The sequence below is a fragment of the Phodopus roborovskii genome, unplaced genomic scaffold (assembly GCF_943737965.1).
Source record: "Phodopus roborovskii unplaced genomic scaffold, PHOROB, whole genome shotgun sequence".
NCBI lineage: Eukaryota > Metazoa > Chordata > Mammalia > Rodentia > Cricetidae > Phodopus > Phodopus roborovskii.
Window position 1 is genome coordinate 5757336 of NW_026126585.1, and position 18370 is coordinate 5775705.

Sequence of the window (18370 nt, forward strand, 5' to 3'; positions counted from 1 at the left end):
GCCAGGGCTGTTACACAGAGAAACCCTGTCTCAGCTGGCCATTGAGCCCCAGAAATCTTCCCCACTCCTCAACCGCTTGCCCACCGACATTGGGCTTAGAAGAGTGTGCCATTATACACAGCATTTCCCATGGCTCTTGGGGTAAATCCCAGGCCTTCATGCTTGCAAGCCAAGGTCTTTACTGACTGAGCCATCTTCCCAGGCCCTGGCCCTTAGTCCCTTGCTGTGGTGACTCTTGACTTGCTCAGCACAGTCTTACACTGACAATCTCTCAGGGTTGCCATCATAACAATGACATGCTTTTATTTTCAGAAAGAAAAAAATCACAGTTTAAAAACAAGGCACCCACATTTCAATTCCTGTCTCTAAAAAATTTAATTCCCAAAATAGCTTGAATGTAAATGGACTCAGAGGACCTCAGTGACCCTGGGAGTTGAAGAGTTGATACAACAGTCGTTTTCATTCTATAATCAAGTATGGGTTGAGAGCTTTGCTCCGAAGAGTCTTCATCTCCTCCAGCACCTTCTCCCCCACCTTCTCTGGTGGCTGGGCTGGGTCCTTGACATCCCTGGATATTGGAAACACAACAAAGATACGCAAAGCCACTTACTAAAACATCTACCTTACTAAAACAGCTAGATGGCTCCGGAGGTAAAGGCAATGGCCCTAAGGCTGATGACCTGAGTTCCATCCCTGGGACCCACATGGTGGAAGAGAGAGACACGTGCCCTCTGGCCCCCACTGTCTGCTTACCATGGCACATGCTGGCCATACACAGTTCACATGCACGCACACAAATTCAACCAATAAATGTTCTTTAATAGAATTTAGAAACTGGAGAGACGACTCAGTGGGTAAAAGCACTTGCTGCCTGCTCTGCTTTGAGATAAGAATGTGATTCCTAGGACCCACATCATGGAAGGAGAGAATCAACACCACACGCACACACACACACACATACAGACACACACAGAGAGAGAGAGAGAGAGAGACATACACTGACACATACCAAGTAAATAAACTTAAAAAAAAAAACACACACACTCAAGAGGGCCTAGTCCCTACTCCAAATGACTTGACAGATTTTGTTGACTCCTCCTGGAAGGCACCACTCTCCCTGTGGAGTGGGGGGGGGGATGGGATGGGAGGGTGGTCAGGGAGAATGGGAGGAAGGGAGGGACAGAGAGAGGGAGGGAGGGAGAGGGGACTGGGATCGATATGTAAAATAAGAGAGAAAAAAAAAACTCAGATCACCCTGATGTCCCATGAAGATTGGAAGTTATGCTTTAATACTGAAGGAAGGTTTTGATTACATTTGTAACTTAGTAACCAGTGAGAACCTTCCTCCCCTAAGTGACTCAAACTGGACCTGGGTCTCAGCTACCTTTCCTACAGTCTCCGCCTCTCATTCTGGCCATCCCTGTCACTCTGTACCATCTTGAAGGTGAGGTGAGAAACCAGGTACACAGATTCTACAAGGTACCATGTCAACGCGCAGGCAGCAAGAGCTGGGTTTGAATCCTTGTGGATGTGAATGTGGATGTGTGAGGGAGAGAGAGAGGAAGGGAGGGAGGGAGAGAGGCTTACATTGGGTGTCTTCTTTGGGGACTCTTTGTCTTATTTTTTGAGACAGGGTCTCTCACTGAACCCTGAGCTCACTCATTCAGGTAAGCTGACCAGCAAGACCCTGTCTCTTTCTCGGTGCTGAGATCACAGGCACATACTATCATGCCTTACTTTTTTTATTTTTTTGAGATAGGTCTCTCTATGTAGCCCTGGCTGTTCTGTTATTCACTATGTCGGTCAGGGTGGCTTTGAACTCACAGAGATCCTCTACCTCTCAAGTACTGGGATTAAAGGCATGTCCCACCACAGCCAATTTGCTTCTTTAAAGAATAAAGGAAGACAAACCCTAGGTTCCGGGGGATCAAATTCAGGTTCTCACCATTGCTGAGCACATACTTATGGATGGATATCCTCCCCATATCTGGATTTAAGTTTCAAAAATATTTACTGTTATTTTTTTTTAATTATGTGTATGGGTTTATGCACATGAACACAGTGCCCACAGGGCCAGAAGAAGGTACTGGATCTCCAGGAGCTGGAGTTACAGGCAGTTTTGAGCTAATGATAGTGCTGGGAATCGAACTCAGGTTCTCTGGGAGAGCAGTATGCATTCTTAACCAGGGAACCATCTCTCTAGTCCTGTGGATTCAATTTACAGGCTTACTGGCGGAAGCATTTGAAGGAGATGATTGTGTATAAATGCGAACACACGTAAATATCTGAAGCATTGGAGAGGCGCGTCCTTGAAAGCTGGAGATACTGGGAGTCAGACATTCTGACAGTTCTGACCTTCAGCAAGGACAAATCTAATTCCAGGCCAAAAAAAAAAAAAAAAAAAAATTAAACAAACAAAAAACAAAACAAAACAAAACAAAAACCCCACCCACTTACTTCTCCTTCTTGGCTTCCTTGAGGTCGACCATGGGGAATTCCACTTGGATCATTTCTGGAGTCAGCATGATTTCTATACTCTGCTCACAGAGATCTCTGGAAAAGAATAAGACATTGAGTGGGAATGTGGAATGTTCTTTCTCAGCATGAAAATAGGATGCAATGCATATCATGTGGGAACCGTGTGTTCCGGTGCTTTCTAGTGGTAGCTGCAGCTACCTTCCGCTGAGTCTATGTGCAGAAAAGCAGAGGACAGACACACTGCCTCCTCCAGCCAACGATGCTTGCTCTCGGGGGAGGAGGGAGGGAGGTATTTATAGCCAGGGAAGAAAAAGCTGTTTTTAAAAAGGGGTCACAGATTTCAGGCTCCTTTCAAGTGCACCTGGAACATTGATCAGATGGGCCGCGTCTCCACTGTAACAAAGCCCAAATGATTTCAAAAGACTGGATTCATTCAGTGATGTTCTCTGGACACAATGGGATGGAAATAGAATTAAAGCCACAGATAACCAGAAAGTCACAGCTGCTGGGAAATCAAACAGTGTACTTCTTTTGAAATTTTTATTTATTTATCTATTTATTTATTTTGAAAAAAATCAACATATACTGTGTTAAGTGCCACTATGACATTTTAGAGCAGAGCGTGTTCTGGGATTCTTTCCCCCATCTCCCCTGCCTTCTGCCACCCCTGTGCACCGCTGGTAGCCTCTCCCCACTCAGGAGTAATTCCTCTTGACTTTTCACCAATTCCCCCCTCCTTCCCTATCCCCTATTATCACCCTGTCCAATGAGAGTCCGTCCCTAACTAGGAGATAAGGAAGCCGATAACGGGGCAAATGTTTGCAGAATCACCAGTGTGATCAATCCTCATTCCCAACCACGTGGCTCTACAAAAGCTTCTTGCAGTTTTCAAGGGTATTTTGTCAGGGATGCTACGATTTCTGACATGTACTACTGAGCCCAGCTTCCGGGGAGCCGGACTCAGGCCATCATGCTTGTGTGACCCTCTCTTTACCCACGGACCTATTGCCCCAGTCTAATCCAGCTCATTTGCATCTTTCAGTTGCTTTTGTTATAGTGTGGGTTTCATGCTTGACTATGAAGTCTCGCGCCGAGGGCTTGGCTCCCAATGCCGCGGAATTCAGAGGTGGGCTTTTTGAAGTGCTGCTTCATAAGGGGCTCTGACGTAATCAATGGGTTAATCCATTGATGACTCCTATCTTGAGGGCACTCATGGGTGGTGGGGGCTGGCTAGACGAGGCTGATCACAGGTGCCACGCCTATGAAGGATGTGCAATCCCCAGACATTTCCCGTTTCTCTTCTCTCGGCTTTCTGGACCGGGGAAGCTGTGAGCCAGAGCAAACCCTTCCTCTTTGAAGGTGCTCTTGTCGAACGTTTTGCCACAGTTCTGGGGGGACTCTGGTTGGCACGAGAGCGGCAGATGTTCTCATCGGAGACTTGGTGGGTCGTGGGCCTCAGTTATAACTACTCTGCTTTGCCACGTGGCACAAAAGGGCTTTATTAGTGCCTAATGCATGCATTTTTATGACAAAATACCTGTCAAAAGCAGCTAAGGCAGCTCAAGGGTACAGTCCATCATGGAGGGGCAGGTGCTGTGCATGGCAGGAGCTTGAGGAGATGGTCATGTCGCATCAGCACTCAGGATGCAGGGGAAGTGAACGATGGTGCTCAGCTTGCTCCCTCCTTTTATTCAACCTGGGACTCCAGCCCATTGAAAGATGCCACCCACAGTTAGGGTTGTACCTCAATTAACGCAGTCTGCAGAGTCCCATTTGCAGAGGCCTAGACAAGTGCAGGGTGTGGAGGCTGCAGAGGAGGCTGGGAAATTTAGCCTCTGGTTTCAAATATTCAGTGTTTGTAGGAGGAAAGGCCATGTTGGAAAACACCCATTTCTACCCCATCAAAGTGAAATGCTTCCAAGAGCAGTAAAGGCAGGACTTGGACTTACACACGGAAGCCCTATCTTTATCTAGCCACCATACATAAAGAGAGGTGCCTGGCAGCTTCCTGTTAGGGGAAGTATCCTTGAGATCTGGGGAGATGCTGAGTTGGGAAAGTGCTTTCCAGGAAGGCATGCGGACCTGAAGTCCATCCTCTGCACCCAGCCGAGAAGCTGTGCATGCTGCCAGAGTTTCTTATTCCGGTGCCAGGGAGGCAGAGGCAAGAGGATGGTTGGACCTAGCTGGCGTCCAGCCTAGTCTACTTGAGAGTTCCAAGTTCAGTGAGAGACCCTGTCTGAAAAAACAAGGTTGATAGTGATCCAGGCACCACACTTCAGGTTGACCTCTGGTCTCCACATGCCTGCACACACATGTACACATACACCTATGCACTCCTGTGCATCCCTGACATGTGAACATACCTCTCCTCCCCTATGAAATATCCTTAAAAACTGCAAAAAGCTGTTGGGAGTATTTACTACACCTGTGATTCTGTAAACATTATTCAATAATAATAATAATGATAATAATAATAATAATTATTATTAGCTCCTTCATTGCCAAGAGAGGCATACCAATGAGATCTCAGTGTGGGCCATGCATGGATATACAGTTAATGCTTGGGAAATGTTATATTTTGATCACTAGCTTCCTCCTCAGCTTGATTCTGATACTCCACTCCCATGAAGTGGGTACCGATTTGAAGACGAGGAAACTGAGTCACAGCAGCGTGCACACCTGTGATGAATGAAGGAGGGTTGTTTCTGCTTCGGTCTGCAGTCTCCATTAGTGGTCAGTGCCAGATATGATTCTTTGTAAGCCTGAAGCAAACAGGGACCATCCTACCATGCCTGCAGCACACCCAAGAAAGGGTCTTCTACACGGGTTGGAGAGATGGCTCAGCAGGTAAAGGTGTTTGCCGCCAAGCCTGGCCATCCATGTTTGATCCCTGGGACCCACGTGGTGGAGGGAGAGAACTGAGTCCTGCAAGTTGTCCTCTGACTGCCTCATGAACACCTGGAACACACACACACACACACACACACACACACACACACACATACACACACACCAGTTAAAAAGAAAGGGCCTTGTGCAGTGCTTTGGGTCGGTCTTTCAATCTTCCTGTGCAGATCTTGCTTCCAAGTATGCATAGCCAAGTATTGCCAACTCTCAGAGCACGTGGGCAGGTGTCAGAGGAATTGGCTATGTGCCTTGGATATTTAGGATTTCACTAATTGATTATTTTTGCATGGAAATGTGCTGAAACTACCAATATAATACGAGTCACTATCTTTGCGTACGTATTGGGTATGAGTTACTGCACTGCCTGGCAAGGATAAACCATTTTCTGTGCTCAGCAGACAGGCTGGCATGGTCCCTGGTCTCTGGCACTGATGATGGATGGTCATTAATGGGGACTGTCAGGATTTCTTTGCTTCACTGTAACTTACGGTACAATTTCGAACAGGAAAGTTTGAGTTGACTAAGAGTTAAAATGGGGGCCGGGGACGGCTCAGCTGATAAAGAGCTGTGCATGTTATGATCCCAGCACTGGGGAGATGGAGTCAGGAAGGTTCTTGGGCTTGCAAGCTAGCCAGCCTGGCACAACTGGCAAGCTCCAGGCCAGTGAGAGATCCTGTTCCAAACAACAACAAACATACTAGGAAAATATCGGAGGTTGGCCTCCGGCCTCCACATGCATGTGCACATGCAGGCATGCACGCACACGTGGAGAAAGTGTCGAGCATGGTGGAGCAGCGTTTGCAGAGTGGCCAGGTGGCACAGCTGAAGCACACATGCCCCAGGCGTTCGGGTGTCACACCAAGGGGTCCGCAGTACGGAAGATGCTCTGGGCCCTGAGCCTGAGCCCTGCCCTGCTTGGCTCACATCTCCTGTTCTCATGTCGGCTGCTGGGGTCGCTAACTAGATTTAAGGACACACGTTAGATGCCAATTAGTAATGGGAGGTGCCGGTGCCTTGCTTCTAGCTTGTATTTCTTGTGTGTGTGAGCTTGTGTGATATTTGTCCCCATGGTGCAGGTGGCTGGCTGTGTGTACTGATGGTTTAGAGGTCAGTGTCTGGTGTCTTACTGTACTGTTCTCTCTCTCTCTCTCTCTCTCTCTCTCTCTCTCTCTCTCTCTCTCTCTCTCTCTCTCTCTCTCCAGGCTCCTTCACTGCACCTGGAGTGCCCTGATTCATCCAGGCTGGCTGCCTTGTAAGCATAAAGGACCTGCTGGCCTTCATTACCTCAGCCTCAGCCTGGGGTTACAGATGGATGCTACCAGCTACTACTGCTGGATTTTTTTTAAAGTTATGAGTGATTTCTTGCATGTGTGATGTGTACCATGTATGTCCCTGAGGCCAACAGAGGCCAGAAGAAGGTTTTGGATTCCCCCAGAACTGGATTTACAGGCAGTCGTGAGCTGTCATGCCGGTGCTGGGAATCAAACCTGGGTCCTCTGCGAGAGCAGCCAGCTCCCTTCACCTCTGAGCCACCTCTCCTGCCCCGTGTCTGGCTTTATTGTGCATATGCTGAGTATCTGCAGCTGGTCTTCACGCTTGTGTGGCAAGTATGTGACTGACTAGCCCTCCTCCCTGCCCTTCACATCTTAGACATTTGGGACAGTCTGCTCTGTCTCATGTCCTGATGGCACAGTTGGGTATGGGTCTTACCGTGTGAGCTTCTGCAGTCCCTCATATGGAAAACCACGCCACACACACCCACAGCCACAAAGATAAAGTTAGGAAAATACCTCTCCGTAGTTTCCAACCTGTCTTCCTCTGGTAAGGCGTCTAGTGGGGCAGGGACATCGATAGGCAGCAAGACGGTGCTGTACCAGTCACTTCTGTGGGAATGACACCAGCAGTGAGAACCACTCATGCATCGGCACTCACTGGCCCTTGTGTGACACAGGGTCTCACAGATGCCGCAGAAGCCTCAGACTCGGCACTTAGCGGAGGATGGCCTTGAACTTAGGACCTTTGGGCCTCTACCTCTTAAGTTCTGGTGTTGTGGGTATGTGGCATGGCACTATGCCTGGTTTACATTGTGTTGGGGATGGAACCCAGGGTTTTGTGCATGTACTCGACTGACTGAGCAACATCCCCAGCCCCTAGAATACACACACACACACACACACACACACACACACACACACACACACACGTATATGTGTGTGTATGTATATCATAGTAAGTGTGGGTGGTGTGCATATATATATATATATATATATTCATGTTTGCATGTGTGGGCACATGTAAATTTGTATGCATGTAGAGCTCACAGGCTGCCTTTAGGTGTCTTCTTTTACCATCCTCTACCTTACACATTCAGACAGGGTCTCTCACTGAACCCAGAGCTCACTGATCGGGCTAGCCTTGCTATGCGTGTAGGTGCAATATGCAAAGTGTACACATTCATGTGAGGCCAGCATTTGATCTCAGGTGTCTTCTGTCTTCTTCCACATTAAAGATCAGGGTGTTGTCCGTATTTCCTTCCTTTTAAAAACTACTCATTTGTTTAATTTTACATCCCAATGGCAGTTTCCCCTCCTTCAGGCTGGTGAGATGGCATTCTGAATGTGTTGATGTGGAGACAGAACCTTGGGGGGGGGGTGGTTGGCTCATAAGAGCCAGGCAGCGGTGGGACATGCCTTTAATCACAGCACTCAAGAGGCAGAAGCAGGTGGATTTCTCTGTGGTTTCAAGGCCAGCCTGGTCTACAGAGAGAGTTCCAGGACAGCCAGGGCTGGTACACAGAGAAATCCTGTCTTAAAAAAAAAAAAAGGACAAGAAAAGGAGTAAGGAGTACCAGCGTACCAGCTAGCTCCTCGTCCACATGTGGATACGGGCAAGCAACACAGCTTCTGCCACCAAGCCTGGTGCCACGAGTGGGAAGAGAGGACAGACGTGGCCTGAGTGCACGTGTACCCATGCACACATACACATGAAATAGGTAAAAACCGGGAAGTGAACCAGGAAGTAAGCCCTCACTAGACACAAAATCTGCCCGGTGCCTTGACTTATGAGAAATGCATATGCTGTTTATAACCTACAGACTCTAGCATTTTTTTTTATAGCAGCCTGAGTGGATTAATGCAGACTTTAGAAAAAGAATTACTATTGTTATTTGTAACTGCTGTCAGAAACAGGACCTTCGATCCAGCAACCAGTATAATAGTAAAATAAAGATTTTTTTTTTCTTTTGAGACAGGGTCTCATGTAGCCCAGGCTGGCCTTGAACTCACTATATAGTGGAGGATGACTTAGAACTCCTGACTCACTTGCCTCAGCCTCCCAGTGCTGAGATTACAGATGTGTATCACCTGGTCCCGTTTCTACACTGCTGGGTTGGGAGCCCAAGGTGTTGTGTATGCTACACACACACTATCTGCTGAGCTGCGCCCCCACCCAGGCCCTGCTCCTGATTTTTTGAGTTATTATGCAATGGCAGTTTATGTTGAAACAAACTGGCCCGACAGAGCATTCAGGTACGGAAGCTCATGGCAAAAAGTCATGGCAGGAGGTTTTCATTGAAATGGATTTTATGTTTAATGCATTTGGGTCCAAGATGACCCCCTCCTGACTCCTGACTTCCCACTAAAAGAATAGCCTTGGGAGATGTTTCCAAGGACACTGCTTTTTGAAACAAATTGGCTAATTTTTAATACTTGGGATCCATTCTGTTAGAAGTGGGTACATTGGAGTCCAAACACAACCCAGATGCAGCGGGAGTCTAGTTTACTGATGACATGTGTCATTTTCCCCCCACTGTAGTTGTAAGGATGCTAGGCAAGAACTTTACTACTGAGTTATGCCCTAGCTTTATCAGGTTTGTCTGTGAGCATGCCTGTCTGTGTATGTATGGGAGGAGTTCTTCCTAACTGAAGTAGAAAGACACAGCCCATTATGGGTGGCATCATTCCGTAGGCAGCAGGTCCTGAACTGTGTAAGAGGGGAAAGCTAGCTGAGGACAGGCAAGCAAGGATTCTGTCTCTGCGGAGGGAAGTGATGCTCAAGTTTCTGCCCTGACTTCTTCTCCGAGATGACAGACTGTAGCCTGGGACTGTGAGCCAAACACACCCTCTGTTCCCTGAACTGCTTTTTGTCTCTGTGTTTATCACAGCAACAGAAATCAAACGATGGGTCAGATCGAAAGCATGCCTGTCTTCCCGCAAACTGAGTTGGTTTAGGGGGCTGATCCTGCCATCTAGTGATGAGAGAGTGAACAGTTTCGTGAGCTCAGTGGAAAGAAGTTAGCAAAAGCAAGCAAGCGCCAGAGGGATCAGCCATTTGTGACAACCCAGTAAGGTTGCTGTCATAAACCCTGAGGAAGATACTGCCTGAGAGCTTGGGGGAATGACTCAGGAAAGTGTTTGCTGTGCAAGCTTGCAGACCTGAATCGGATCCCAAGAAACCTGAGTTCTAGCCCAGAACACACTTAAGAAAACTGGGTTTGGGCAAACACCTGCAATCCCAGAGTGGAAGAGGCAGACACAGGAGCTATCTCCAGGTGCTGGTGGAAAATTGAAGAAGGAGGAGGAGGAAGAAAAGGGGATTACAGTTTCTGGCCTCCCTAAGCATGTGTACCCATGAACATGTGTATCTGCATATAGGTCTCTCTCTCTCCAGCATACATGCACCGTGAATATTTTAAGAAGAAATATTCTTCAAAAAGAAAAAATAGACCATGAGTATTCAGCAGAATTATATGATCAGTTAGTTCTCTTATCTGTGCTGCCAATTAGCTAGCATTGCATTACTTTTTAAAAAATGTGTGGGTTTTTTTTTGTCTTGTATTTTGTTTTTGTTTTTGCTTAGTTTTTGGTTTTTACAAGACATGGCTTCTCTACATAGCCCTGGCTGTCCTGGAACTCACTGTACAGATCAGGCTGGCCTCACACACACAGAGATCCACCTGCCTCTGCCTCCCGCGCGCGCTGGGATTAAAGGCGTGCACCACCACCGCCCAGCTAAAAAGTGTGTCTTGATTAAGATACATTCAAACTATGAAACTCAGCTATCCACCATCGTAGCTCCTTGGCAAGCAAGCCCTCCCTCGTGTTTTGAAAGTACAATTTGAAAGTGTGATTTGTCGCTGCCGACCTTTGACACCTGGTCCCTCCGCCTCTGTGATCTACAGTGCAAACATCCAGGAGACCATCAGTTTCCCAGCTTACCTCTGAGGGGTTTCCACTCTAGAGGGGTCAGACAAGGAGGAGAAGATCAGGGGCTGGAACCTCTTCCAGTTCATGATCCCAGGAATTATATCCTGTGATGAAAGCCGGTGTGAAGAGAAAGTGTTAGGTGGCCGTGAGAGTTAATGTGACTGTTAACCTGACAGCATCTGGAGTCACCCAAGGGACACACCTCTGGGGGGGGGGTGCCCCTGAGGGTTTTTAAACACTGATTAACTGAAGTGGGGAGAGCCATCCTAACTGTGGGCGGTGCCATCCCCTGGGCTGCAGGTCCCAGACTGAACAAAGAGGAGAGAGTGAGCCACGCCCAGGCATCTGGCTCTCTCTGCTTCCTGACTGGATGTCCTGCGGGCGGCACGCTCCTGCCACCGTGCCTCGCTTCCTTAAGTTGCTTTTTACCACGTTTTGTTAGAGGACCAAGAAAAGTAATTGGCACGGTGGGAAAACGCCTTCGAGAGCCCTCAGTTCAGTCAGCTGACTGTTTCTAAGCTCCAAAAGGTTAGGTCCAAATGTATCATCTCATTAAGCTTGACTGAGTCTAAAGCGAAGACAGTTGTTCCGGTACAGGGCGTGTGGTGGTGGCTGAGGGCAGATGCCATCTTCTAGTCGGTGTGGGCGGCTGTGAAAGTGATGCTAATGCAACATTCCAAGAGGATGGGTAGCACTCAGGCAGGGAGGACAGTGTGGTGGGACACAGTGGCACCACGATGAAACTATTAGGTCTCCAGCCATTCAGCTAAGTGCAGGGAACATGGTAACGATGGTACCTGTGACCGGAGAGGCAGGCAGGCAGGCAGGCAGGCAGGTGACTAAGGGACCCAAGGGCCAGGCCAGTAGAGCTACTCTGTAGGCAATGAATAGATACTGAGTGTGTGTGTGTGTGTGTGTGTGTGTGTGTGTGTGTGTGTGATGTCAGAGGCCAATGTCTTTCCTCAGTCAATACCATCTCTCATGAAACCTGGAGTTTGCAGTTTCACCTAAACTGGCTAGCCAATAACCTCCAGGGATCCACCTGTCTACATATCCCTGGTGCTAGGATTACATGTCTGTGCCACCACACCAGGATTTATATGGGGACCAGAGAACTGAACTCAGGTCCTCGCGCTGTGGGGACTTAGCCATCTCCACAGTCCCCTGACTCACTGAGGCGTTTCAAGCTGGGTCAGAAATTCCCTATGGCAGCCTGGACATTGTGGCAGTGGTGAATCGTGGTGGAGATGAGATGGGGGCTGCAGTCACGTAAGAGTTAGGTAGGGCACGGGAATGTTCTAGAAGTGGTAGATTGAGTGAGCTCTGACACTGGGAAATAGTTGATATTTGTATACTCAGAGGGCCCAGAGTTAAGGGGAAGCCAGAGCCCAGAGTCATAGTACCACATAACTAATTTCATATAGTTGAAATGTTAATGAGTAACTTTTCCTCCTTTAAGTCAAAATGAGTGAGGGTGTCAGTAAAAGGGCAGCAGACCACAGGAGGCGGATAGATGGACAGTGATGGTACCGAGTATAGCCCTGTCTCCCTCATAGCTGGCAGAGTGAGGACTGTGGTTGCCATTCGTGGTCCAAGGCTAAGGCTACAAGTTCTCTTTTATTGTTGTTCAGATGGCATCTCTTTGTTTGGAACATTTGTGTATGTACACATGTATGTGTATGTGTGTGCGTGTGTTTATTTGCACATGTATGCATTCATGAGTGTGAATGTGTGTGCCTGCTTGTGTGTGCTTTGTGTGTTTGTGTCGGTATGTGTGTGCACAAGTTGTCAGAGGGCAACAAGCACAAGCCTGCTTTGTCTCCTTCCACCATGTGGGTCCCAGGGATTGAACTCTGTTCATCAGACTTGGTGGCAAGCCCCTTTACCCACGGAGCCACCTTGCTAGCTCAGACTTCTTTTTTCAGTCCCTGCTGGTGCCCTCTCACCCTGCCCCCTATCCTTCCCCACAGTCCAAGGCCAGCCCTGCCATGAGAGCCTGGTGCTGACATTACCGTATGATGGAGAAACTGCTTCTGGGTGACAGGGATGCTGGACCCGATGTGGGCCTCTTGGGTGAACTTGTACTTGGGGTGAGTGCACAGATGGTAATCTATCAGAGTTTCTGCATAGGTCAGAGGATGCTTCACGGCAAACAGGCCTGGGTTGGGATTCTGTGGACAAGAGGGAGACCAGATTGATGGTGTTTACCCATCTCCATACCAGGGTTGGGACAGGCGTCAGCAACGCTCTCTGTGGTTTCAGAGCACTAACAACGGGGATGCGTGTCAACTCTTAGCAAACTGGGCACAGGAGCAGAGCTTCAGGTTGGCCTGTCTTTCCAACATCACCATCTTCATGTGTGCATTTTCTGGCTTAAGGGTTTCAGTAGATGCTGTTTAGATTTGCTGGCCTCACGAGGACGAAAATGTCACTGGAATCACAGTTTGAAACGGCTTCTAGCCATGATCAACGAGGGGATTACTAAATAAGAAAACTGGGTTTAAAGAGCAGATCCATTCCCGGGTCTGCCTTAGTCTCCAACAAAAGCAGCTTAGGGGAGAAGAGTTTGTTTTGGCTCCCAGTCACCACAGTAAGGAAGTCAGGGTGTACGGAGCTAAAGCAGTTTGCCATATCATATCATCTAGAATCAAAAGGCAGAGGGTGATCAGTGCTCAGCTGGCTTGAAATGCCAAAGAGAAAACATCAGGGCTGGGGATGTAGCTGTTAGCAGAGTACTTGCCTGAGGTTCAATCCCCAGCACCACACAAAAATGGATTCCGTGCTGTATACGAGCAACCCCAGTACTTGGGACATAGAGGCAGGAGGTTAGAAGTTCAAGGTCATTCTTGGCTGCACAGGGAGTTTGAGGTCATTATGGCTATGAGACACTGTTTTTAAGAAATGGGGCTGGAAAAAAAGGCTCAGGGGTTAAAAGTGCTTCTTCCTTTATCATGAAGCCTGGAGTTCAAATCCCAGCATTCATGTTGGATGGCTCACAAACACTGCAATTCCAACTCCAAGGGATCTGATACCCTTTCCTGTCCCCACTCCCGGGCATACACACAAATAAATAACAAAAGTAAACATAAGTATTTAGTAAAGAAAAAATTAATTAAAATAACTAAAACAGAAAAAGGAAAACACATTTTCAAACTCATGTTTCTGTTTTTCATAGGGTAATTGCTGAAATAAAGGGACAGAGAACACAGGCATCTGCCAACTGGTACTTACGAAGATATATAGCGGGTCATACTCCATAGTCATGGCCAAGCCCTCAGGTGCCTTCATACTCAAGATGGAGGGCTTGGCCGAGAGCTGTGTGGTGTCCTGCTTGGGTAGAGCTATGATGGTGGTGACTTCATCCTGTGTAAAGACCAAGAGTGATTTGCTAGTCTTACTTTCTTCTTACAGAGTTACTCATCTTACTTTATGTGCATGAATGTTTGCCTGCATGTATGTGCACCATGTGCATGCCTGTTGTATTCCGTGGAACTGAGGTTATAGATAGCTGCGAGCCATCACATGCACGGTGGGAATTGGACCTGAGTTCTCTTCAAGAGCAACACTGCTCTTAATCGCTTAGCCACCCCTCCAGCTCGATGACCTGCCATTCTCAATGGCAGGACATGGGGGACAAGGGCAGTTTTTGAAGTTGCGGATGAATTACCTCAGCACCTTGTTTCAGGGGTCGAGCAAGCTTCTGAAGTTTGTAGTTCGTTGAGGACTTGTTGACAGAAAATGCTTGATACCCTTTAATTTTGTATAACTGAGGGACCTAAAAATGAAAGAAGACAGCAGATTTGTGACACTTTAAAACCTGCTTTGTACAGCTACTTCCTTCAAATGGAGACATTTCTTCTTGGAGGAAGCCACACTGAGGCTCAGGTAGGTAGGACGTGAAACTCAGAAGTCTCAAGAAGTTCCTGAAACTTACAAGATTCACAAGAAAGTTCCTCTCCAAGATGAACAATTGCTGGGAAGAGCTCTGATTAGCTGAGCTGCCTGAAATTTGTTCAGGGTGCTTCAGAGATGCACCTTTGAGAGTCTCTACCCATGACAATGTAGGATTTTGGTGGTGCAGTTGCCTTTGAGTCATCCGTGTTCCTGTATGAATCCCCTCACCCATGCACCTGTAAGTATTCCCAATAGACATGCTGAGTCATTAAACTAAGCTGGGGGAAGTGATTTCTTTGGTCTGGCATCAGTGCCCTGTCTAGGGCGAATAGACATTTGTAGTTCCTTTAAAAAAAAAGGCCCGTAAGAACCCATTACTGTTTGGTAGGATTAGTGTCTCAACAACAGCGGCCTAACAGCGCTAGTCATTCTGAGTCTTGGGACATGTCAGTATTTAAATTATTTTTTCATGCCAGGGGGCTTTGCTGGAGATATCCGTAAACATAGTTTCACTTTCAAAAGCACAGGTGACCCTACAGTTCAAGAAAGGCTGGCTAGCCAGGCAGTGGTGGTGTGTGCATTTAATCCCAGCACTCAGGAGGCAAAGGCAGACGGATTTCAGATTTCGAGGCCAGCATGGTCTACCGTCTAAGTTACAGGAAACCAGGGCCACACAGAGAAACCCTGTCTCAAAAACAAAATAATCCCCCCCTAAAAATAAAACCAAAAGGAAAGCACAAGAAAATAAAGGCTGACTAACTTGTGTCCTGAGGTTTCTAACAGATGAAGAGTCATTGTTTCCCAGGGGCATAATATATACTGTACCCATAGGAAAGAACCAGTCCCATATTCACATTGGAGGAAAAGGCCTTGAGGTGTACTCAACACACCATCAGATAATAGAGAAAATACAATTCTATATAAGCTATAACTGAGTAATACTAACAAAATAATGCAATTCAAATTTAAATCTATTTTGCTTGCTTTGTGAGAAACCCGAGGGCCAGCAAGATGGCTCAGTGTGTCAGGATGCTTGCCATCAGGACTAATGACCAGGGCTCAGTTTCTATGCCACTCACTGTAGAAGGAGAAAAACAACCCCCAAAAGTTGTTCCCTGATTTTCCCCACAAGTGCATTGACATGTATGACTTCTCGGTGACAGATAGATGATAGATGGACAGGTAGATCGGTGATGGACGACGATAGCTATAGCAACCAGAATAATTTATGTTATATGCAGGCCTTACCTTTAAAGTAAAGTAGGGGTACTTGTGCTTGATTTGAACATCAGAAGGTTTAATTACGACTAGTCCAAGGCCATCAAGAGCCTACACGGAGAAAAGAAAAGAAAAACATAAAAGGACAGACAGAAATCTGTGAGCAGAAACAGTGTTTCCATTGTGTATTGAAACGTCACCTGCAAGTCCTATGCTCAAAACAGCTCTTCCTGTGGCCACAGTTGCTATCTGAGCTGTGCTGTGGGCGCAAAGGCAGCCCTCCCCCATCTCTCCCTGTGTGTGGGAATCTTAGGGACTGTCACGGAGGCTGAACATGTCCTTCTGCGATGGTTAATCCTGGTTGTCAACTTGACTGGATCTGGAATCGACTAAAAGATAAGCTGCCGGGCCCATCTACAAGGGGTTTTCTTGATCAGGTTATTTGAAGTGGGAAGTTCTGCTCCATCCAGCATCAGCCAGACAGGGAGTCTGAGGGGAAAGCTTTGATTTTTTTTTTTGCCTCATTGCCTGGGCATCTCACCCACAACCTCATCTACTCTGTTGCTGCTGCTGCTGCATTCCTTTGCTGAAATCAGAATTCAGCTTTCTTTTTTTTTGTGTTTCCTTTGTGGACTGAGGACCAGTGGCTCTCCAGGAATCCTCTAGATCTTCAGTGGCAGGTTGGGACTACTGATGCATACAACCTGTGGGTCAAGCAGTTACCAGGTTCTCAGCTCCTCTAGTATAAAATAGCTGCTGTTGGATTACCTGGGTCATATCTAATAGATCTTCTCTCAGTGTATATTCATTCATTCTATCGGCTCCACAGGCCCCTCAGGCTTGAAGGACTTAGCTCACGAACCCTTGGGAGTTAGCAACTGGTGAGGTCAACCCTCCTCAGGAGGCAGCTTGTCTGAGGGAGCACCTCAACCTCACAACCTTCTGGTCTAGCTCCTAGGAAAGTTTGAAGTCAAATTTCAAAGGTCGGCTTCCTCAACCTGTGGGATCTTCAGAGCTCCTAATGGGCTCAGCTGAGTCCTCTGCCAAGAAGTACTGGGGTCCCACTTTTCTAGCCAGGCCCCACCTCCATGCTGGTCATCTGTGGGTGCTGGTCCCCAGAGATCTCCCTGCACAGCCACCTGCCTCAGACACCCAGGGATCCTGGGACAGGGCCTGCTACATCCCAACCCCCAATAAGTGTCAAGCATCCTTCTTTACCTTGTCCAACTAAGCCCAGCATACCCCAATGTGGTGGATTGCTCACACGCCATCCTTTTAAAGAGATGTCTCAATTTCAAATTTGCTGAATCTTCTTTAAAAAATGGGCATCTTAGAATTGATCGAGCCTAGTACCCAAAACCCTTAAGACATGACCTGTGGTAAGTGACATGTAAGGGTTAATTAACTGTTATTATTATTGCTATTATTTATTATTATTATGTGTGTATGTGTGTGCTGATATGTATTCAGGTTCATTTATGTGCAGATACAGGTACATTTGCACACACCCTGGCTATATTGTTCCTCAAAATTAGCTTATACTTTTGAAAAGGTTTATGTTTAACTTTACTGTGTGTGTCTGTGACATCAATGTGTGGGTGCTCTCTGAGTCTCCAGAAGGACATCGGATTCCTCAGAGCTGGAGTTAAAGGCAGTTTAACTCCAGAGCTGTCATATGGGTACTGGGAACCAAACTTGAATCTTCTGGAAGAGCAGCCGGTACTCTTAACTGCTGAGCTACCTCTCCAGCTCTCTGCTTTGATTTTTGATGCAAGATCTTCCCCTATACCTGGAACTCACAGTTCAGCTACCCTGGCTGACCACTGAGCCCCAAAGACCTGCCTGTTTCTGTCTCCCCAGCACTGAGATTATACATCATACCACGCATGGCTAGATTTTTTTTTAAACCTAGGTTCTGGAGATCAAATTCGTGTCTTTGTGCTTAACTGAGGTATATTTCCAGACCAATTAACTATTATTAATTATTATTATTATTTTATAATGAGCCACCATGCCTATAAAGGAAGAGGAGGCATTGCCATACTTCAAGAGAGAGATGGAGGGGGTGGAGAGGTGGGATTTCAAGCCTGATGGAATGTCTTGTTTTGGGTCTACATGCTATCTTTAGCAGATAGGGCCCTGACCTAAGAGCTGCTTAGTTATCTTAGCCTTCCATTTGCCAGGCCAGAAGGCTCATTTGAGGGATTCTGTTCCTATTTTCTTGTCTTCTCTCAGGTCCAATTCCCATGCTGGGCTTTAATTGGAAATCAGCTCAAGTTACTGGGAAGCTCCTCCAGGTACCCTTGGATACAATAGGCATGGAACAGATGGTATCCATGGATACAGTGGGCATGGGGCAGATGGTACCCATCGGGATACAGTGGGCATGGGGCAGATGGTACCTATGGATACAGTAGGCATGGGAAGATGGTACCCATGGATACAGTGGGCATGGGGCAGATCATACCCATGGATACAGTGGGCATGGGACAGATGGTATCCATGGACACAGTGGGCATGGGACATATGGTACTCATAGATACAGTGGGCATGGGGCAGATGGTACCCATGGATACAGTGGGCATGGGACATATGGTACTCATAGATACAGTGGGCATGGGACAGATGGTACCCATAGATACAGTAGGTATGGGAAAGATGGTGCCCAT

At 47.3% G+C, this 18370-nt stretch overlaps 1 protein-coding gene across 1 annotated transcript in view; it reads right to left on the reverse strand.

Moving 5' to 3' along the window:
- Positions 1-324: 324 nt before the first annotated feature.
- The window catches only part of Cfap221 (cilia and flagella associated protein 221), a 68970-nt gene continuing 50924 nt past the window's right edge, over positions 325-18370 (reverse strand). The window contains exons 17-24 of the mRNA XM_051203980.1: positions 15732-15812; positions 14257-14364; positions 13821-13952; positions 12602-12760; positions 10602-10693; positions 7176-7268; positions 2458-2553; positions 325-568 (exon numbers count right to left, since the gene is read on the reverse strand). Coding sequence (XP_051059937.1) covers positions 460-568; positions 2458-2553; positions 7176-7268; positions 10602-10693; positions 12602-12760; positions 13821-13952; positions 14257-14364; positions 15732-15812 — 870 coding nt within the window. The 3' untranslated portion in view covers positions 325-459. The remainder of the gene's footprint in view (positions 569-2457; positions 2554-7175; positions 7269-10601; positions 10694-12601; positions 12761-13820; positions 13953-14256; positions 14365-15731; positions 15813-18370) is intronic.